The sequence below is a fragment of the Amblyomma mixtum genome, chromosome 9 (assembly GCF_055824585.1).
Source record: "Amblyomma mixtum isolate Tamu chromosome 9, ASM5582458v1, whole genome shotgun sequence".
NCBI classification, from domain to species: domain Eukaryota; kingdom Metazoa; phylum Arthropoda; class Arachnida; order Ixodida; family Ixodidae; genus Amblyomma; species Amblyomma mixtum.
Genome location: NC_143020.1, coordinates 103,646,312 through 103,669,000, shown reverse-complemented (window position 1 = coordinate 103,669,000; position 22,689 = coordinate 103,646,312). Strand labels below are relative to the sequence as shown.

The 22,689-nt window shown below is 45.5% G+C and overlaps 1 protein-coding gene across 3 annotated transcripts in view; it reads left to right on the top strand.

Annotated features, from left to right (window-relative positions):
* The window catches only part of LOC149330442 (fibronectin-like), a 41,214-nt gene that overhangs the window by 2,875 nt on the left and 15,650 nt on the right, over positions 1-22,689 (top strand). For 2 of the 3 annotated variants that reach the window (XM_089561010.1, XM_089561012.1), the window contains exons 2-11: positions 804-886; positions 1,775-2,001; positions 3,680-3,985; positions 9,203-9,514; positions 10,993-11,286; positions 13,832-14,149; positions 14,748-15,680; positions 17,613-18,554; positions 20,233-21,189; positions 21,702-22,640. In XM_089561010.1, coding sequence (XP_089417136.1) covers positions 804-886; positions 1,775-2,001; positions 3,680-3,985; positions 9,203-9,514; positions 10,993-11,286; positions 13,832-14,149; positions 14,748-15,680; positions 17,613-18,554; positions 20,233-21,189; positions 21,702-22,640 — 5,311 coding nt within the window. The remainder of the gene's footprint in view (positions 1-803; positions 887-1,774; positions 2,002-3,679; positions 3,986-9,202; positions 9,515-10,992; positions 11,287-13,831; positions 14,150-14,747; positions 15,681-17,612; positions 18,555-20,232; positions 21,190-21,701; positions 22,641-22,689) is intronic. The other variant, XM_089561011.1, reaches the window with a different exon arrangement.

The following is a 22,689-nucleotide window of genomic DNA, read 5'->3' as shown; positions in this document are numbered from 1 at the left end:
ATGTAAATATTAAATCGGTTCACTTTTTTTTATTTTATATTTGGAACAATGTGCAGAAGCACTTATCGAAACTTTTTTGCTGGCTAGTTAGTACTTGATTCTATTCATTAACAGCTTAGTTTAGCATCAAACCGTTCACAAGTAAGAAGACAGAGAGCCAACAAACTGTTACCAAGGAGCGCAGTCATTTATTGCAGGAAAAGTTCTGAAATGTTGCGGTAGCTCAAATTGCGAACATATTTTGTGTGTTCGCCTCTTTCCAGATCAGAGCTGGAACGCTGTTTCTTACAGACCCATTACGTTTCCGATTCCTCTACGGAGCAATGTGTACGAAAGCCCTCAAAGTGAAACAGAGAGGAAATCTTACAAGCTTAAGTAGTCTACTTCAGTGTTTCTATCGACGATTCAGGACTTTAGCAACACGCCTAATGCGAGGACCCGCAATGCGGTGTGTAAAGAACACAGACGCCTACACTCCTCACAAAAACATCGTTTTCATGGTTCTCGCAATCGCTGCTTGCTTCCTGTCCTTGCGTTGCTAAATTCTTTGCCGCTAGTGCCTCGAAGTGAGCAAGGGAGTGAAAACTTGTTTTTGAATATGCCAACAGGCTTCGGTCGTTAACCAGGGAACAAGAATTACAAGCAAATGTTTCTAAAAAGAAACACAAAAGTAGAGTGTATTGCTTCTTTTAAAACAAATTAGGTTCGAAAATGTTCACCCTCTTCGCGGCACAGCGTAATAAATCGAGTTTATACTCTTCAAAGGTCTTTCAGCTTATCTGTAATACTTTCTTTTTCACCAGGCTCAATCCTGCCCAGAGCCCTCACGCCTTCACGCCCCGGCTGTTGCCTACAATTCCATCACGTTCCGATGGGATGCGACGAAGTGAGTTCAAGCAGTAGTACTTGCTGTCGCTGCTTTGCAACTGCTGTGTAGGTGTAGGAAGCGTTAAGCTTTCAGCATGAAAAGGGGAAGAGTTGTGGTGGGGTGATGATCCGTTCTCAGCAAGCCAAAGAATACACTTTTATTTGGGCGTACCCAGTAAGCTAAGCGATGCGTACACTGCAAATAGTGTAAACACGACACTTTTAGTTGTCCGTGTCGTAGCGTCCCTCTCGGGCACGACACCGTGGGCACGAGTAAACAGTAGCGCCATCTAGTGACAAGAGGCCAAAGCACGTCAACCTTCGGTTGAAAAAATTTTTGATCCGTAATTAGTGATAACGAGGGTGGGTGCACTTAGCCTGTTTTTGTTCCAAGAAGAAAAAGTACGCAAATAGAAGAAAATGTAACAACTCAAAAGCTAGAGAACTGCTTTGCCATGTGTCGTTGCTACGAGGAAAACGCAGTGCATTTAGGTAAGGCTAAGAGCTTGAAAGTCGCCAAATTATCTAAAAAATAGGGGCTAGTTATCTCTTATACCTCTACGTGTAGGCAAGAGTGTGGAAATAAAATCGGACCGCTACCATTTGAACGAGCTATCACGTCGAAGCATCCAGCGGCGACATGCATTTATTCCGAAGCGGACGAGCAGGGCGCCGCCATCTTGTCAATGCATCCCGTAACGTGCGCGACTATGTTTTGTAGCGTACGCCCGCAAGACGCTGTGAGATACGTAGCGTTCTGCGCTTGCGCATTCGTTGTCCGCAGAGTCACTGTGTACGCCCAGCTAAAAGTGTCTAATAACTCGAAACGCCGACTGTCCTCGCTGAGCGCGCCTACTTTGACGCAGCTGCGACAGCATTAAGGCACTAACTTTTTCGCCCTCTGCAGGTACATCCCGAATCCCGTGCACTGCACGTGCATGTCTCTGGGGAACTACGGCGAGAAATGTTCGAGTGGCAGCACGCCGAAAGTTTGCACCACAAGTGTTTCCGGATACGTCAGACCTCAGTCGAGTTTGGCCACGTACACCAACTACACCTTGTGCGTGCAGACGCAATGCTCCGGCTCCAACTTTTCGAACCCCGTGTGCACGACTGTGAGGACTTCGCCAACAGGTGAGGTGCACATTCTTCTTTCTTCCAGATTCTTCTTCCAGATTCTTCATAGATTCTTCCAGCTTCTTTATCCAGCTTCTTCTAGAATGTTCTTACAGCTTCTTCCAGATTGTTCTTCCAGCTCCTTCCAGATTGTTCTTCCAGATTCTTCTTCCACCTTTTTCAAGACTCTTCTACGGGATTCTTCCAACGAGGAGCGTTATTTTTACTATAGTCCCGATGATGGCCATGCGTTAGTGAGCTCCTTGAAATTATTTTCCGATGTTGTGCTTGATCAGCTGCGCTGAATTGATCCTTCCTGTCTTCCCTGTGTGCCCCTAGAAGTAATGAAAGCGCTCTCATATTTCAAAGGGCACGCGTAGAATGGGAATATTTCGACCTTGAACGAGCGCTAGGCAGAACAAATGGTGCCGGACGCTAGATATATCACACAAACTTGTCAACACAAAACAAAGGGAACAATTAAAGATTGAGGGGGAGCCTCAGTTCATTAGCGAACTTTTTAGTCCGCTGTATACCTTAATTAGTAAGCACTGCATTATTTTCTTTCGTTTGATATATTTCTCCGGCGCGATCTATGCATGCCCCTTAATTGGAGGCTGGACTAGTTTTAAATTCTGTTGTGAAAAAAGTTTTGTTGTTCCTCAGAGACATATCAGCTTTAAAGGAGCTTGAACATTTTTTTTTAAAACCTTGCTTTAATGTGAGATTAGTGTCTCCATAGCATCAAACACAATTTTATCTCGCTGCGGTGGCTCAGTGGTTACGGCGCTGGGCTGCTAACACGAAAGACGTGAGTTCGATCCCGAAAGCGGCCGTCGTTTTTCGGTGATTGAGAAATGATAGATGACCGTGCACTATGCGATGTCAGTGCACGTTAAAGAACAACAGGTGGTTGAAATTACCCTTAGCCTTCCACTACCGCTTCTATGACAGCCTGAGTCGCTTTGGGACCTCTCACCGCATAAAACAAACGAAACAGTTTTATCTACATTGTATTTGCATGGCAGAATCATAAAGCAACAAGGTACTGTCTTTGTCAAAAGTAACCAGGCTGCATGGTTTGCTTCTAGCTTGTATAGTGGAGCCCTTGTGGCTTTCCTAAAGATCGAAAGGTGTTGGAAGGTAAGAAGACCCCCAGTCCTTCCCTTTAACCATCATTTCAGCTTCAGGGAAGCTTTAAGGGCTCCACTGTACGTGCTAGAAGCAAACCATGCAGCCTGGTTGCTTTTTGCAAGGGCTGTACATCGCAGCGCACTGATTGGCGCGGAGTTACACAAAGTGCTAAAAAGAAGCGAGTATTTTTATCCCCCCTCATTTCGTGCTATTACTATGTAGATAATGATGTTTCCTGCTTTATTCTAAAACACGTTTTTGCTTATGTGCATATATAACCAATGTTGAACAGTTGTATTCCCCCTATGCAATGCCCGAAAGGGCCGTTAGGGTAAATAAATGAAATGAAACGTCAAGCGCCATTTTGCTTAGGCATCAAATCGGCGTACTTCGCCCCACACCTGGAGAGTAATCTGCTGTGACATCGGAGTTCTCACTAGGTGCCCACTTGTTTATTTCTCTCCCTTATAAGACATGACGTGTGGTCAGCGTGTCATAACTGCCCAACGCCGACAAGGGAGGTACCTGACAAAGACGCGTCCCTTTCTCTCTTCTGTTGTAGCGCCTAGCCAGCCGTTCCAGATCTTCGCCACCAAGCATACCCCTTATTCCCTGGACATCAGCTGGAGGTACCCGACGGTCCTCAATGGCCCGCTGGACGGATACCGGATTCGGTGGTGCTGGGCTGCCAACTGCGTCTCCAGCTACCACACACTGCACGGGCCCAACGTGCGGCAATTTAGGATCACAGGTCTGACAGCATACCGTCAGTACAACGTATATGTGTCGGGCTTCAACGTGGACCCGTTCACCGGCCAGACGCTCTACGGCGCGGAGGCATCCATAAGCGAGTACACGCTTCCCACCTGTGAGTGTATTTTTCATTCATTCATTCATTCATTCATTCATTCATTCATTCATTCATTCATTCATTCATTCATTCATTTTTCGTGTCTTCCTTCCTGTCTTTCTTTCTTTCCTTCTTTCTTTCCTCCTTTCTTTCTTTTTCCTTCCTTCAATCTTTCATTTAATGATTGATTTTTTTACAACCCATTATAGAAAACATACGTAAACGCGTTACCAATAAGAGCAGATTAATCATCCGAACTGTTTAAAGAATTTGTGCGCTGCGTATTCAATTTTTATATGGTGTAATTAACAACGATGAAAAAGTAGTATTTGTTGACATATCTTTTTCTTCAGGGTTAGCTACAAAGAAGAGTCATAATCTGTCATTAATACCGTTTTTTTCACAAATAATAATTATTTTGAGTATTCACATTTTTCATGGACGCTGATCCATCGGACAAAAATGAAAAATAATGAAGTATTGCAATTAATCTTTCTGTCGTTTCTTTTTCTTATCTAGGGTGTCGGTAAGAGTTCTGATAAAATATTTACAGAATTAATTTAGTGCATAATTTATGTCTGCACGGTACCGACCCTTGGGGAAAGATTTAATTATAAAGCTGCAATCATAAAGTGAAAAGAAAATATTGTTGTCCATAGTGTCAAATTTCCAGCTTGAGTGTCAAACACTGAAATTGCCTTGCATGTCTAACTCTGTGGTGGGCATTGGGCATTAGGGCAGGAGTTGAATTTGGTCCAACAGAATGACGACTACATGAAAGGCAAATATTGAAAAGGAAGTCAGAGAGATTTGCAGAGAGCATATTTTTGAAAGTTGGATGCTTGAGCCAGAGAACATACACAGTTATCTTCGTAATCGTAATCACTTATCAAGAACAAGAGAAAGGTGTGCAGAGCTTTGCGCAGGTTCCTGATCAAATATACGTCCTCACGCAGAGAGATAACTTTCATTTTTTAGCACATGTCTGAACTACATCATATGCACTCCTAATATCGTTATCAGATGGCGGGCTCCACATGCAAATTCCATTGTCTCTGCTATTTACACAAAGAGAGCATAATTCACTTTTGTCCTGTAAGTTCAGGTCCAGATTGTCTCGAGTAGCTCACCGCCCTCCCTGTTACGATCCCTGATGGGATTGACAGTATCGAATAAATAAATAATAAATAAATGAATGCCGCTACAGGTAACGAGGAGATAGGCAGCAAGCCAGCGAATCAGTTGCTTTGGGCGGAAAGCTTCAAGTCTGACCCTTGGTACAAAGCCTTATCGGTAAAAAGCCATTTCAAAGGGCGCTGCATAGGATACTTATATCTTTTTATTACTATAGTGCAGGCTCGATGTCTTTGCGTAGTAGGTTCTGCGTGAGCGTTTCTGGGAACATATATTTCTATCGCACTGGCCTCTGTCCAGCAAAGCAACTGACAATAGATAATACGTCACTTCGCAAACCATCTGTACTCTTATCGCGACACTTAATTACAGCAATCACACATTACAATGAAGACTACAGCACAGAGCAGAACTGTCTTCAAATCCTTTTTTGTTTGTTTTCAAATTTAAAGAAAAGTACACTTGTACATTCAAAGAGAGCTTGCAGTTTAAGTAATTCTGCATATTTTCAAGTTTTTTTTCACTCCTGCTTCATAATAAATTCGGTATATAATGCGAAATAAATCTTCTGTGCTGGCCCCGGGGTTTATTCGTCTGGGACTGTGTTGCATACCCCGGAAAGCAAAATCCAAAAGAGGCATGAAGCGGGATTTCTATCCTGACTTATTACCGGTGTCTGACATGTCACTGAACTCCGTCCTGTTAACTAGTTAGTATTTTGGACCTTTCAGAGATTGGGGTTAGTACCTTGAGAACTACACTGCATACACTTTTTATTTCACCTATGTAGCAGGTCATCTTGTAGTTGTTTAGGAACATGCTTTAGTGCAGACTAGATACCACAGTTTTTCTGAAATGTTGAGATTGAAAGGTTGAGGTTTTTGTTAGCTACTGTTGAGACTTGCCTTGCGTTAAATACCTGCAGTCGCTTTGCCGTTTCGAGCTGTTAAATTCAATGCGCTGCCATGTTTTCGACAGTTCTGAGCCCTGAGGGTGGTCTTCCCTTGGTCGTATGAGCACTTCGAAACGTTTCTGGCTGTCATTATAGACACTTGTTTTGTTTTCGATACTCGAAGGCGTCGTTCTTGTCTTTTACGTGCATTTCGTCCTTACATAGTACTGTACAGATCACACATATAAACGCCTTATGGAATAGAACATGCTTTGAAAAGCGCGCCCAAGAGCGCAATAATGAAACAAGAAAAAGGCACGGCAAATGCGCTTAGCCAAAACTGGATATTGCACAGATGGTCAGGAACATAAATATTATTGGACACACCAACGAATCAGGTATAAAAGGTGGTAGAAATAGCGTTTGCCATACATTGCAAACGAGTTAAGCCTTGTGAGAGGCCAGCTCTGTGTCAGAAAACGCAACATATTGCTAGTTAACACGGGATTTTCCTTTATTAAGGTGATAACATTTAGGGGCCCCATTAGCGAGGGTGCGTAATCGGTCATACAATTCGCCCATTTTCTGGAGGGAGGTCACGTCGCCGGTCTGGTGCAGACCCAATGACTGGTTGGAAGTGGCGTGGAGGATTCCCATTGGCTGGAGGGAAATGACGTCATCAGTCCGGAAGCGACGTTACTTCCGGTGAATGGATCAACAACTGCTAATGCTATCGCACTGCTAACACATAATTGAAGAGTAGGTGTCGCTGCGAATTTTTTCTCGCTCTGCAACCCTCTCAAATATTAGCGTACCCTGCTGTGATTGTTTCTTGATAGCTCGCTGTAGAAACTTAAAGGCTTCCGGTCGTAGCCTCTACAACGACCAAAAGATACTTGCGACCATAAGATACTTGCTTACAAAGCGTCCTTGCAGTCCTTAACTTCACCATTAACTCAGCCGTCACTTTGCCGTATGACCTGCTTTCATTTAATAGGTGGATTAATTGAATCAGCCTTGACGAACGTTTACTCTAATCTTAGCAACACTTAATCCGGATTTCAGGGGCGTTTAGTCGCTGCTTAAGAAACTTTCCAAACACCTCGCTAGTATGTGACTGTCTGAGTTCCGAATTAAGGTACAGCACTGCGATTTATTCTTGTCCCGAAATTTTTCCTTGATCTGAAAGAAGGGAGCATCTCGCGTTTTTTAAAAGCTTCAGTACTCGATTTAAATAAAAACTGGGTCATCAACAGGGGCCTCATTGCTTAATAGTAAAATAGTGTAGATGCACACACAGTTCGAGATCTTAAGTCAGAAAACAATTCCATTTGGCATACATATAAAATTATCCGCGTAGCAAAGCACCTTTAAAACACGTGCAGTAGTCCGAAGAAGCTGTCAGGGGCGACCTCCCATCTTTCTCACAGACAAATGTCAAGCATTGAAGGGGCTGGACCAGGTCCCATACACTAGCCGTCAACGGCTTCTTTCAAAACAGCCGTCTTTTATAGTTAAGCTCGCTGTTTTTCATCCTTAGTTCTGTAAAATTCTAAACATAAAAACATGCGGTAGCGCTATTTCTTGGCAACCAAAAACAAAGCGCCCTTGTCACTCGAAGCTCGTCAAAAGAAAACTCGCATTGCTTCGTCTCTGAGCAAGTGGACACGGTGGTCACTTACTCGCAAGACGCAAGACAGCATCGCAGCCAAAAGATTAAGCTACTTAAAGCCAGGTTACACATGTCAACCTTTGCAGAGACTATGGGACAGGTGTTGTTTGTGGAGTTCTCCTGACTCGTAGAAAGCCGTGAAAAGATAGAGCGGTCACTGAGCCCGTCACCTTACGAAGCAGCAAAGCACAAGTATGAACAATGAAGGATCGGGGGGACCTTTTTGCGAATTATAAAGCTTGCGGCAGCCAGCCAGAAGAAAGTGGGCAGAAGAGATGACAAGGCAACGCGTGAACTTCCAGAGGCATTTGATATGCAGGAATAAAAGTTGAGGATGTCTTAGCTAAGCGCCCATTATCCTCTGTGACAGCGAACAAGGCGTTTTCAGGGCGCCTCCTTATACGTATGCCCATGTGCGATGCCGCTCTCTCAGAATGCATTGGCGAATCACAGAGGCTTGTATATTTTCCTGACTGTCTGCTTCATAAACACCTGTGAGTGGACGTTTTGCGGACCGCTTTTCCATCACGCAGTTACATTTTCTTCCTTGCGTGTCTTGCTTCAGAATAGGTCTAGTCAATGTGCAAAATCTCTTAGTCTCTTACGACTTGTGAAACTTTGTTGGGCAATTCCGATCGAACACAGCCTGGTGAAAGCTGCGTTGTAATGGTCAAACTCCGATCTGTGAACTATTAGGCTCATCAACGCAGATTTAGAGCAAGCGTACATGCTCTGAAGTCTCTTGGCAAAGGTATACACGGTGTTTCACACCATTTTCAAAAATGGGCTTTTTGTGTTAGATGAGCGCATTTTTCTGCGTAGCATTGTCAGCTGTGTATTACATCAGAACACAGCTAAGGAGTCCTTACTAGCAGGCTGGTTAACTAATACTGAATAGTTAAAAAGTTAACTATTACCGTTAGGCTCCTTAATTATTGAGAGGCGTGTAGCCCACCGTAAGTAATATCCATATCAGTTTTTAGAATTTAGAAAACGTGGTTATCCTCGGCGCTTTCGCCCAACAAATTCTGGCTACATCGAGCCAAAATACATGCTCTTTCGAGAAGCTTGCAGGCAGAGCAATCTCTTCTGGGCATGTAACTAGTCAAAATAGCCAAAATTTGCTGGGTCACAGCGGCGATAGTAACCGCATTTTTTATTTCTATGAGCTGATGCGAGTATTAATTATGGTGGGCTACACGCCTCTCAATAATTAAGGAGCCTAACACTAATAGTTAAAAAGTTCAGTATTAAGTATTAGTTAACCGGACTGCTATTTAGCAAGTCTTACGTGTACTCTGATGTACTAAACCGCTGACAATGTTATGCCTATAAAAGCTCCCTCTAACTCAAAAAGCCTATTTTTAGAAATTGTATTAAATCGCAGGCGAAACACCCTGTATAACAGTGTTCCTTTTTTAAACGCACCACGAACCACAGTTGCATTGCCTTTAAACTAGGCAGTGCAGTCCACGCGACGCAACAGAACTTCAATCCGTAAAGACTGTCAACACCTGTGTTTTTGCCACTATTCCAGATCCAACGGAGTCTTCCCTGTCCTTCACAAAAGTATCGACGTCACAAGTCAACGTCGTGATCGGTGTACCCAAGTACACCAACGGCCCAATCAGCGGCTACGTCCTGACCTGGTGTCCGAAGCGGCGTTGCTACGGTGACAACGTAAACACACGCGAGATCCTCCAGCCCAACGCCGGCACTCAATCCATCACGGGACTGCAGCCCTGGACGGAGTACGAGGTCACGGTGAAGGCCTTCAACACGGTTCCGACCAACAGCGAAAGGGCGTACAGCGATGAGGTCAAGGGAACCGTGGTGCCTATGCCGTTCTGTAAGTCGCTTGTTTCAGCCATGTATAGCCTCCCTCCCTCCCTTTTTCCCTCTCTCTCATTTAAGCAATGTCGGTGTCCCCAGTAACCCTAAGGACAGAATGAAATTGCTCTACAAATACACTTGAGATATCTGCAATTACGCTTTCATCGATATCAGGGAGATGTACAGTCGTGGTCAAAAGTCTCTGAACCGTATGGTCGACAAACGATGCCAATAGCTCTATTATTAGCCGCTGGTCAGAGACCATGCTTATGAAGGTGAAAGTTGAAAATCCTATTGCTTCACCTCCGCAAGTCCGGACTCCAGGTGGCGGTTAATAATAGAGCTAACGGCTTCGTTTGCCCATCACGCGGTCGAGGAAATTTTGACACCGACTGTACATTTCCTTTGCTCCTGAAGTAGTTTATATATGTTTCCATAAGTTCTTTGGATTGTTAACAAGGTTTGATTCGATGAATAAAAAGTAGTTCGAGTGATCATGGTCGTAAAGTTTATTTGCAGACACACCTGTGTATATTTAATTCTTCCTTGTAACGACTCTTAATGAATTCTTTTTGATTCGTTTCTTGTGGTCAAACCCACCTTTGATATTAGAACCTCGCGCTGGAATTTTACACCATAGCCCTTTATGACCCCATCTGAAAATGAGAAAAAAATTCCATGGACACTTTGGCAACTAAAGGGTTGAAAGGCGAAAGCCGAGGACACTATGCCGTGACGACTTCCGGTGGATGTGACGTCACACCATTCCCGTGGCTATATCGGTACCGAAATTGTACGTTTCGGGGGTCTTAAGAGTTGATTACGCTTAATTACACATTTCTTCATCTAATTTGACACAAATCTGAAGTTTTTCCGACCATTCTGTGACAATTTTCACTATGCCGGGACGACTTCCAGTGAATGTGACGACACTATCCCGTGGCCATAACAAAGTCCGCGCTATTTCGACGCAATTTTTACATTTTTGCCTACATTTAATTAACTAATTTCCCTACAGTCATCAAACTTGGCTTCTAGGTTCATTTTTTTTCCTCCTCTATCTGAAGCAACCACTGGTTTTCTTCTACCTTTTTTAGTTCCCGAGTTAAGCGCGTGTGACACGCTTTGTTAACGGGCGACAGTATGAGCCATTAAAGGCTTTCGCCTTAAAAATAGCAACGTTGTCTTGGTGGTCGGTATCCATGTCCGCAACTCTGACAGGCATCAGCACTTTGTACCATGCCACATGTAGCTAAAATTCCCATTACCGCAAGTGTAAAAGTTTGTTCACTTTTCTTAGCCAGCATTTAGGAAGTTCAAATAGGAAGAAAACAAATGTCAAATGCCATAAAAATGGAGCTGCTAGAGAACTGTGATGAAATGCGGCCATCAATTATTTTGAACAGTCACTGAACCCTTGCTGCTGCAGTCACCATGAACTACTATATCTGTTTCTTCCACTAATGTCGCTTTGGATCTTTTCACTTACGGCAGCTCCCAGCGGTCCGCAGAACTTCAAGGCTACAGCGCTCAGCTCCACGTCAGTTAAGCTGACCTGGGACTTGCCACCGCGTTTCGAAGTCACTCCGAGCCACTACCGGATCTTCTGGTGCACGGCAGGAGACAAGATTTGCTTCAATTTGGATGTTGGCAATGTGCGCGAGGCGGTCATCACTCCGCTGGCTCCGTACACAGAGTACCGCTTCATGATCAAAGCCCTGGCACAGTTCACGTCCCCCTGGTTGAACAGCGCCGTTTCGAGTGCCAACGCAAAGACATGGCCCCACGGTACGTCTGAGTTGGAGCGGTGAACGTTCGGACAAAGTGTACTGTCTTTGTCAAAAGTTTAGAGCCCAGGGGGTTTGCTTCTAAGCCTCGCAGTGGGACTCCTGTAACATTCGTGGTAGTCCAACCCATTGGAGGAGGCAGGACCGGAAATCTTCTTACCTTCAGCAGATTTGGAGCGCTGGAGATGCATTACGAGCCAGACAGTGTGCTTCAGAAGCAAACCCCCTGGGCTCCAAACATTTGACAAAGGCTGTACAACGTGCTGGCGCTATACTAACCAGCTGTGCGGTTGGCGCATTCACGAGCCTCACTCATATTCGCGTTTCGGTAGTTCTCCCGCTTTTTCGTGTAGAACTAACAGTCGAGGCCTAGTTCTACCGTGAAGAAATCGTTTACTGCTCTAAGTGGAAAACCCGAAACTTCCTGCCACTGATGGTGTTTCAGTGTCAACATTTCGTTGCCACATTAAAAAAAAAGGAAAGCAAAATATGATTTCTGTATCCGTTTAAAGCTTTTTTTTTTCTTTTTATCGCCCTGGCTAAGAAATATAGAAAAATTTATCATCTGGTATGAGGACAAGAAAGAAGAAAACACACTATAGCGCCGGTTGTCCCATATTTGACTGGTATTTCATCCAGTATGGGATCAATAGCCGGCACACTGCCCAAGCGAAAAAGGTTGCCGGAAATAGTGAGAGGCTGATAACAGTTAGCAAAACGCACTGTGGGGAAAGGTAGGGATCTATTTTTTCTAGAAAAGTAATTCAGCGCTACTCTTTCCTCAGGCGAACACACAGGCGGACATAACAGGACGGACGCGGACTGCAACTAAGTTTTAGCTGGAGTCGGTGTCCGTCTTGCCGTGTCTGTCTTTGTTCTCGTCTCGAAAAAAAGGTAGCGCTGAATTAATCTTTTAGAAAAGAAATAAACCAAAACTGTTCCGAAACTTCAGAAGAATAAACGGCGCGCGAACTAATTAACCTAACGTGCCGAAATTCGCCAAGATACCATACCCTGTAATGACGATACGGCATCGAAAGCAAATATCGATCGTTCTTTATTTCTCTTTCCACCGCAATTTCATTACGCAGGCATTTTCAAATGTCGCCGCCATCGGAGTATCGCTTGCCACGACTTACTTTAACGGGACAGTCCTCACGCCCAGCATGTTGCAAACGCATCAATCATTTCTGCCAAGTATGCTGCCATCAGAAGCAGTAGACAGGAACTAAATTATGAAGTTCCTTTTCCCACCTGCCTTTCTTCATGTTGAAGCATACGTCGGAAACTTCTCTCAGAAGCGCGACTACCAGCGATGGCCGCAAGAATTTCTTCTCAACCTTTGGGTACTCTTCCAGGATATTTCAGGTGTATGCTTGTATGAATGGATATCAATTGATAGGTCTGACTGGTACGTAGCTTGCTGTCCGCAACGAAATGAAGAATATATCTAGAGATGCGAAAACCGAGGGGCACTAGAATTTAGATGCGCGCCTCACTAAGAACGAGTGCCACAGTGACATCAGTGCAATGCACATATCTCGTTATGATTACCCGCAAAATATCAAACGGTATCCTATGACGTAGGTGGAAGGATAATGAACACACAAGCTATTTGCGGCGTCAACTGCATTTTTCTTGTGTACTCGAAGCTTGTCACTAAAAAGTTCACCTTTCTTGGTGCAAAGCTGGGACATTTTATTTTATACGTCGTTCAGTCACTAAGGATGCCACGCACAAGTAGAATAGCTCATAACAAAAGAAAAACAAAATTAAATGTTCCCCAGCACGTACCACTTAGGATATGAGGTTACCGAGAGTTCAATATGAACATGCTAGCAGCGAAGAAAATTATTTTGGAGAGAAAAAAAACAGTAAAAACCGAACGTCCTCTGTGAAACAACCAAAAGGTGGCGTACATGTCAACGACTTGACTTTTTGTTTATGGAGGTTTAACGTCCCGAACTGACTCAGGTTATGACAGACGCCGCAGTGGAGGGTTCCGGCAATTTCGACCACCTGGGGTTCTTTAACATGCACTTACACTGCACTGTAGACGGGTTTATAAATCGCACAGTACACGAGCCTCAAGAATTTCGATGTCAGGGGATATTAAAGAACCCCAGGTGGTCGAAATTTCCGGGGCCCTTCACTACGGCGTCCCTCATAGCCTGAGTCGCTTTGGGGCGTTAAATCCCCATAAACTAACCATAAACCAACCAGCATTTCGCCTCCATCGAAATTCGACCGCTGCGGCCAGGATCGAACCCGCGTCTTTCGGGTCAGCAGCCGAGTGCGATAACCACTGAGCCACCGCGGCGGCTTGACTTCTTGAGAAATTTCTGAAAGTTTCTGGACAAGAGTCGCGCGTAGTTTGTGCGTCCTAATGACAGGTGACGGAACGTAGTTTAGCGATACCCTGTAAGAAGTCGGCTACGTCGTCATGTAAAAGTATTGCACCCTTGACGTTTCATTATATTTAGAGGCACCTCGTGGTTGGAAAGTCGCCTCAGTGTTACAATGCGCTTTTCACAACTCTCTCACAGATCCAAGCCGGCCTGTCGATCTGGTAGTCGTCAGTAGACAAGCGACGAAAGTGGACGTAACCTGGAAGACGCCCCTGGACCCTGCTGGTCCCCTGGACGGCTACCGCGTTCGCATCTGCCCCGAGCTTGGAACCTGCCCCGCCATCGGAGTGATCAGCCGTTCCAAGACACTGCACAAGAGCACGCACAATAACACCTTCTACGGTCTGCAGCCCTACACCAAGTACCAGGTCCAGGTGAAAGCCTTCAACAACCTCCCCGATGGAAAGACTGCCGAGGGCGACCTTGCTGTCATTGCCGTGTCCACCACAGCAAGCGGTGAGTATGTCATTCACGCTTCTTTGAGAGTGTAGACAGTAAGCTAGCTGTGTTATAGCAGGGGCGATTGGTTTACACGGCTTAGCAAACCCTGTCGTGGAATGCTCACCTGTGTCCTCCATACAATGTCTCGGAGAGAAAATTTTCAGCCGGATAGAAGAAGGCAAGCGTAGCAGGGGGCGGCATAAAGTTAGGTGGGTGGATGAGATTGAAAAGTTTGCGGGGATACGGTGGCTGCGGCTAGCAGAGGACAAGGTTAATTGGAGAGACACGGGTGAGGCCTTTGTGCTGCAGTGGGCGTAGTCAGGCTCATGATGATGATGATTAGATGGAATCATTTTATTGATGGAGATCAGTCGCTGAGCAAATCTTGCTCCTGGTTCTCCGAGGCAAGCTGGTGTTCTAACTGCGCTGACGAGAGTTAGGAGCTCCAGGAGGGGGTCAGGGTGGGGATAGGGTGACAGGAGAGTAGGAAAACAGTGCTCTAGATATGCATAACAGGCTGGCCAGTTGGGACAGGAAGGACAGGAAGGTATCGAAAATAGAGTCGTAAAAGCCCGCATTGAATGGCCATTTCTTCCACTGCTTTTTTCGCCAGCAGAGCCAAGTGAGCCTACGAACCTGACCGTAGAGACTGTGAACAGCACGACTCTTCTAGTCACTTGGCAGCCTCCAAGCCATAAGAATGGTCCCGTCTACGGCTACAACGTCAGTTGGTGGAGGACCGGAGGCAGTTCGGTACATGACGTCGACGAGATATCCTCCAGCGATAGCGTCTTCCTTAGTGGCGAAGCGACCTCCTATCTCTTGCAAAGCCTTCAGCCCTACACGACTTACGCCGTTCGAGTCGTCAGAGTTAACACTTACGGCAACGGGACGCTCGAAGGAGTTGCAGCGCATGCTGAGGGAATCACAGATCCAGAGCCTTGCCCGCCACCCGCTGACGTCTCAGTGCAGGCCGTGAAGATCAACGCCACGACGTCCAAGCTTGTCGGCAGCTGGTCCCCGCCTAACGCCACCGTGAATCCACCCGTCGAAGGTTACATCCTGCAGGCATGCACCGATCACAACGCATCCACTTGCTGGGAGGCAAACACGACAGTAACCACGCTTTCACATACATTCCAAGCGGTGCCCAACTTTGAAGACTACGTCTTTCGTGTGCAAGCCTACGTCCTGAACCATGGTCGTGTCGTCGTTGGCGAGTGGGCCACAGCCAGGGTCAGCACTGATGCGCCGGTGATACCTGTCGTCTCGGACTTCAACGCGACAGCAGCCAATTCTACGGCCATATATGTAGACTGGAAACCTGTAGGCCCTGTTCAGGATTTTGATGTGACTTACAACGTCACCGCAGTCGATTCGTATGGGGTGCCAGTGCGACAGGAGTTTGTTAGTGAGCCGACAGTGACTTTTGCGGACCTGGAAGCGTATACGGTGTATCATGTTTATGTGTCGGTGTGTGTGGAAAGAGGATCGAAGCGCCAGTGTGGAGCCGCCAGACTTGGTGTCGTTCGGACATCGGCGACAGGTCAGTCGACTACTACTGTGCCATCCACTGCACTAGCTACTTAAATCACCTTAGCACAGACAGGGAACGACCATTTACTATTGTTCTAAGCCGGAAAGCTAAAATTTATGATGATATTAATCTCCCTCCATGGTCACAATTTTCCTAAAATCTCTTTTTATTTCCGCTAGCTACTTAGCAAAACATATTGTAGGATCCTGTAGTCTATAGGGTTCTATAGAATCCCATAGGATATCCTATAGGATCCTACAGAATCCCATAGGACATCCTAGATCCTATAGGATCCTATAGGATTGCTATATATTCTAGGATCCAGAGCAGCACAAGTAATCGGCCCAATATTGGAAACGTATTGGCAAAGGCCGGCTCTACAAAGGGCCAAAATGAAACCATCCATATGCAATGCTGGCGCCTGTTGCCTAGCTGCATGGGATATATCACCTAGTACGCGAGAGACTCTGTCGGTGACGAAACTTAAGCATGAAGGAATTGCACTGAGGGTTGAGTTGTCAAACGCCTGCTGAATGTTATCTGTGCTTCTCTAATGAAACATCAGTGACAAACTAATGTCATTCAGGCTGAAGTCGCGAGAAAAATGGACAGATCTGTTGACGGTGATTGCGATGTCATTTTTTAAACGTCATTTTTTTTTCGTTCGATTGGTTTCTGGTAGCATAAGTGTCTCACCCTGCGAACTCTTAATTTCAGTAAATAAACGTCGTGTTCATACGCCATCAAGCATTTGTGTTTATTCTTTACTTGAGCCAGACCTAATGCGTGACGCTCACAGTCATCACTGGTTCTAATAGCAGACGCAGTTTTTTCAGCTTGCCATAAGCTTTGGTGCAAGAGCTTCCAGCTTTCAGCTTGCATGTTACCCTCGCCCCTTTTGTCCTGCTCACCTTGCTGCTTTATACGGCACTTAAAGCATGCCAGCTGTTTTTATATATGACAGTTGAAAGTCGACATCTGTACTAAAGAGTGTGCGGGAGCAAAATATGGCGCTCCAAAACTGGGAACCTTCGCAAAATTATAGTTATTGCCCTATTTCCATGATGTGAAACCCAAAGAGTGGCAGCGCAAGCTTTCACATCAAGTGGCAGTAACTAAGAGCTAAATGACATCTATCTGGAATCTACGCGTGCACACCATCCTACTAATGGCGCGACGCCAAAAGCTCCCTCAGTCAGCGCTACAGTCGTCATGAGTATTAAAGGTGAGCAAACAACTTTCGAATGTCCAGTTCCCCACCTCCCTTTCCCTTTCGCTTTGAGAGGCACGTTTATGCAGTTGTTATACTCTGAAATGTATTCAGAGAATCGAGACTTTTTATTCCATATAAGAACGTGGGTAACTGCGATGGAACTCTAAAGTACGAGATGTTTCATTAGAGAAGTTACACTCAGCATGAAAACTGTCTACTTAGTAAAGTCACTGTGGTAGAAAGAAGGTTTCGATTGGTTAGTAATCTGGGTCGATGTAATAAAACGACTCTTTCCTGAAATGATTCTATATTTGAATTTCCCGCCCTTTGTCTAAGCTTAACCGATACCAGAGAGCGGAGCCACTTCAGCCAAAAATGAAGGGCGGGAAATTTAAAAATGGAACAAATTCGGGAAGGAATCGTTAAATTATACTGCTCCTCAAGTCTTTCCCACTTATCTATAGCAAAACCTCCATATTGTTACGACACTTGGCAGCTACGGCGATGCAGGCAGAAACTATAAAAAGCTACAAGACGTGGACTTAACGGTTGCATGATAAATATTTAGAATACATAAAGTGCATTCAGTTTAGGGTCTGTTCGCAAGTGCAACTAATTCTCAAGATTAAAGCTCAGTCGTCGTAGTTTATTCAAGCGCTTCATACTTTCCATTCGTCACGCTCACGGCTTCTGTCAATTAATTAAAATTCCGGGCGTTCCTTCTGCAGGATCAAGTGAACCAACGAACCTCCGTCTTGCTTCAAACGACAGCGCGATCCACGTATCGTGGGAGGAACCTCTGCACGGAAACGGGCCTCTCAAAGGCTACGACGTATCCTGGTGGCGAAGTTATCCGGCCGGCAACAATAGCGAACAGGTCACCCAAAGCAACATCACGAGCGTGTTTCTCCAAGGCAACGTTTACTCATACGTCGTGACCGACTTGAAACCAAAAACGTCCTATTCCATTGAAGTGCGTCGAATCAACGGTCACGGTTCCGAAAGAGTACAAGGTGTCGCGGCGCTGGTCAAAGCCAAGACGGCTCCGAATTCGTACCCCAAACCAGAGGACGCAATGTTTACGATTCGCAGAGTGGATGCGACGTTGTTTGCCATTCACATATCATGGAAGCCGCCACCACTGTATGACGACGGTGCCTACTACGATGTATTCGAAGTATTTGTTCAGCGCATTGAGGAAGGGAAGAGTCCGATTGTCTTTACGGTCAATCCGGTTGACACTGAATACTTCTTCAACGTCAGCAACCTTAATCCGTTCGTCGAGTACGTCGTCCAAATTAGAGCGTACATCAGGTTTGGAGACTTCCTCGTCAAGAGTGAAGCGGCAGAGCTGCGGATAGCTTTGGATGCCAAGACCCTTCTCGTCGTGTCGCAGGTTGAAGCGACCAACTCGGCCGATGGAGCCTTAGTCGTGCGCTGGAAGCCGAGCGGTTCTGCGGAATCAAGTACAACGGTTTACGAGGTGAAGGTGGTTGCGGCAGGAACCGGAAAAGAGGTGGAAAGCACCGTGGTGTCATCTCAAGAGGCCACATTCACGGGTCTTGAAAGGAATACCAATTACACCGTGCGAGTCAAGGCGTGTGACGTCAGGGGTCACATCCGTAAATGCGGAGAGTCGACCGAGGCCACCTTTCAGACCTCCAAATTAGGTTAGTGCTTTTGCTTATATCTCTTAGGTGTGAAGAGTGAAGTTGTTCATTCATACTGCGTAACTGCGCCGCCAAGCGTTCAACATGCTATCACGGATCAATGCATTCCAGCACTGCACATTTATCATTCTCGGTAGGTTGGCGGTGTCAGCGTCGTCTGTCTTTTGCCGGTTTGACAAAGTTACTCCCTGCGTTTGATTGTTTCGTTTTATATATCCTCATTGGCCAGTGTCTAATCACTCGAATAACAAGGAGTGGAATAAAGGGCACGGCAGTGCAGCCAAATGAGGGATGGCGATGAGATTTTGGTCTTAAAAAATAATTTGAACTCAGTATCTATATTGGTACGCCCTGGGAGTTAATACAAGATAATTGCAAGGGAAAGCAGTGGGAGAAACCAGTCGCAGCTGAACATTTAGTTGCATGCCAGGGTGTCCGTTGGGATACATTTTCTTTCAAGAGCGAGCAGCAACCCAAATCCGGGAAAACTTGAGCATTGGCAAATTAAGATAATATGACACGCTTCTGCTGTGTAGTCTGAAACAAGTGCTATGGTGGGACTAATAAAAAGAGAAACTGAAAAATAAAAGTTTACCGCCTTAATACAATTAGAAGAGGAAATAATGGCGTAAATAAATAATTATTTTGCATATTAAAAAAGGGAAGAGCAAATTGAAAACGTACTAGTCTTACCGGAGCCGCACCCATTGGAAGGGCTGTTAAAATGGGGAGTTATTGTAAGAGAATGGTAAATAATGATTGAATGTTTTCTTGTTGGGCTGGCTTTGCTAACGACAATGAAAGGCCATAATAAGGTAATGATAGGCCCAGGCTTCCGTATGTCTACCGTTTTTTGGGCATATGAATTTTAGAACGATGGAGGCAAAATGACGATAGAAAATCTTGCTTTTTGATTCCGACTCTTGCGGTGCAAGGGAGATCATGGATGCCCCCCCCCCCCCCCCCCCCCCCAGTTTGTGTAATCATGAGTGCTATTAATAGTTCCTCAGTGCTTGGTAGAGGTGTTGAGGTTTTAACTTGAGAATTACCCCTGATTACAAACATTGAGCGAGTGTTGCTCGCCGTATGGTCTATATGGCTCCATCGTAGTTTTTAGAATAGTTTTAAACTGCGGTGATGATATAGACGAATTACATTAGGGTGGTGTGAGACTTTACAAGTAGTTTCCGTTGGTAAATGTGGTGATCGTAATGTGTTGTCCTTGTTCTGAAAAAAGGGCTTTTTTGTTGGTTTGATTGTGATTTACAGTGTTAGGCATTCGTGCCGACCGTTATTTTCTGCACCGTATAAAATGTATAGGTTCCAAACTTTAGAAATAACGTATAGTTGAGTCAGAATAAAATTGTAATTACTAATATCCTGCTGAAAAAAGGCCTATGATGCAGTAAACTCATACGAATGTCACACAGTTATCATACAAATCAGACGAAATGATCATACAGATGTCATTCATTTTTGCAATCATAAGTTTGTCATAAAGATGTCATGCAGTATCATACAAACTGTATGACATTTGTATGACGAAGCCTGTATGAGTTTATTGCATCATACAACTTTCTTCAGCGGGGTAGGCTTGGTATCCTCTGGACAGGTAAAGACAGGTATCTGAATCAATGTGTGATGGAGTCTATATACTGTCTACCTTACACCATTTCAGATAACATCCCGCGTGCAAGAGACGTCAGTGTCGTCGCTGTCAACTCCACCGCCCTGAAGGTCACCTGGCAAATACCGACATCCACTTCCCAAGTTAACGTCACGGGATATCGTGTTGGGTGGCGCCTCTCAGACAGTAACCTTACAGGAACGAGCGCCCAGAGCGGGCTAGTGGAAACACAGTTGTCCGGCGGAAACGAGACCACTTTCGTCGTCACCGGACTCGAACCCTACAAGCACTACGACATTGAGGTCATCGTTTTCTACGTCGTGGACAATGTGTCCAAGAACACCTCGGTGATTTCCAAAGGCACCACAGCACCCAAACCATTGGAGCATCCCACGAATGTGGCCTTTGAGATCTCCAGCGACATCGACAACTTGACGCGAGTGACAATCAGATGGGACCCACCGAAGCAAGTCACAGGACCTCCATTGGAAGGATACTATATAAACATATGCCCCGTCGAAGAGCGCCCAACGCTACCAGGTGGCTCCACGTGCCTCGCGTACAACACGTCTTCCACTACATTTACGACGGTACTGGAAGGCATGAACAGGCTTGAGGCGTACAATGTGTTTGTGAGCGCCTACACGAGACACCAAGGCCTCATCATAGTCGGAAAATCAGCAGAAACGTTTGTCAGCGCGGATATCAGACCCGTTCTCAAAGTTGACGGAGTGAAAATTGAAGTGCTCAGCAAGGAAAACCTAACGGTCTCGTGGAACGGTGTAGACCTCTCGTCTACCCGCTGGACTGCAGTGTATGAAGTGACAGTAGTGTACAAGAGCTCCGGCAAACAAGTTTTGGCGGGAACGTTCAACTCCACAGGAGTTACTTTGACTGGCCTCAATGGAGACGATGAATACACTGTTCGAGTAGAGGCGTGCATAATCCGAGGTGGCGCAAAGCACTGTGGAAAAACGAGCACAGCCGACGTGAAGCCTTCGATTTATGGTGAGCACCACACAAATTGAATCGTGTGCTGTCCAGCTATCACGCGTACACGACTGATGAATCGAAGCTTTTGTTTCCGCGAAAGAATTTGTAAAGGCGCACGTATTACATGTCGAGAGGTTTCCGACCAATTGTGTGCATACAATACGAAAACTAAAGAACTGGTACGCAGTGTTTCACGATTACTTTTACGTTTGCTAATCTCGTTAGAAGCAAATATAGTGCAACGGCTTTTCAAGCATAATACCTCTAATAAAACATGGCAAACAGCTTCTTGTGTATTGCCTTGACTGCTTCATTCAGTTAAGAAAATTGGTAGTTTCAGTAACTAAGTTTTATTGTGCCTGTCGTAGTTATAACTTCTGTTTCCGCCGAGCTGCATTGTACAGCCTGTGCTGTTAAATACAAGAATTTTTACTTATTATGGCGCTTCACTTTTGTTAAGTTGACTCTATAATCTACTAAATCCACTTTTTCTCGCTCTTTCAATCCCTCTCTACCCATGTCAACAGTTCGGGACAAGCAAGAAAACAAGATTGAGACTGTCAACAGCACGGCCATAGCGGTAACCTTCAACCAAGTGACGTCAGCAGAACCTTCTCTGGTCGGCTTTGAAGTTTCATGGTCCCCGAAAAAACCTTCAACTGGTCAAGGACATTCTGGAAGCAGCGGTTCGGTTATTGTTCCACGTAATGAAACTGGTTTCGTCATCACCGACCTGTTTCCATTCGAAGATTACGACGTCCAAGTCACAAAAGTCTTCAAGGACGGAAACGCAGAATGGAAGACAGTCGTCTCTAACACGGAGGTCGTCACGGATCCGAAGCCATATCCAAAGCCGACAGGAGTTGTCCACACGTCAACTTCTGGCGGAACCTCTTCAACGCTTACCGTTGGCTGGGACGCACCCGTCTCTTCATCTGGGCCCCCCATAGAGGGCTACCAGGTCACGATATGTCCCAGCGAAAAACGGTCCGCAAAACCTGTGGCCTGTCAGACATTCAACACGTCCGCGACTCAAACTCATGTTGATATCACGGCACTTGAAACTTTCTCTGAGTACGAGGTCGAAATAACCGCTTACACGACCAACAAAGGACGCACCGTGAAAGGCGATGTCACGAGAACTACCGTCATCACAAGTGCTCCGCCGATTCCGTCAGTAGGCAATCAAGTCGTATCCAAGACAATTCAGGGAAGATCCGCGACGGCGTCCTGGACCCGTCCTCAGGGGATTCCGTCAAAGTTCGGCGTCGTATACGAGGTTGTCTTGACGGAAGAATCGTCCGGACGTATTGTCTCCAGGAAGGAGGTGAACGTCACGAAAATATCGGTGGAAGATCTTCTAGCTTCTACAGAATACACCCTCTCTGTAACCCCCTGCCTCGTAAGCGGAAGTCGGAGAGAGTGTGGAAACTCGAGCTACACTTCATTCAAGAGCTCATCGAAAGGTGAGTTATCACAGTGAAATTTCACGGTCTTAATTGAAATATATCATTA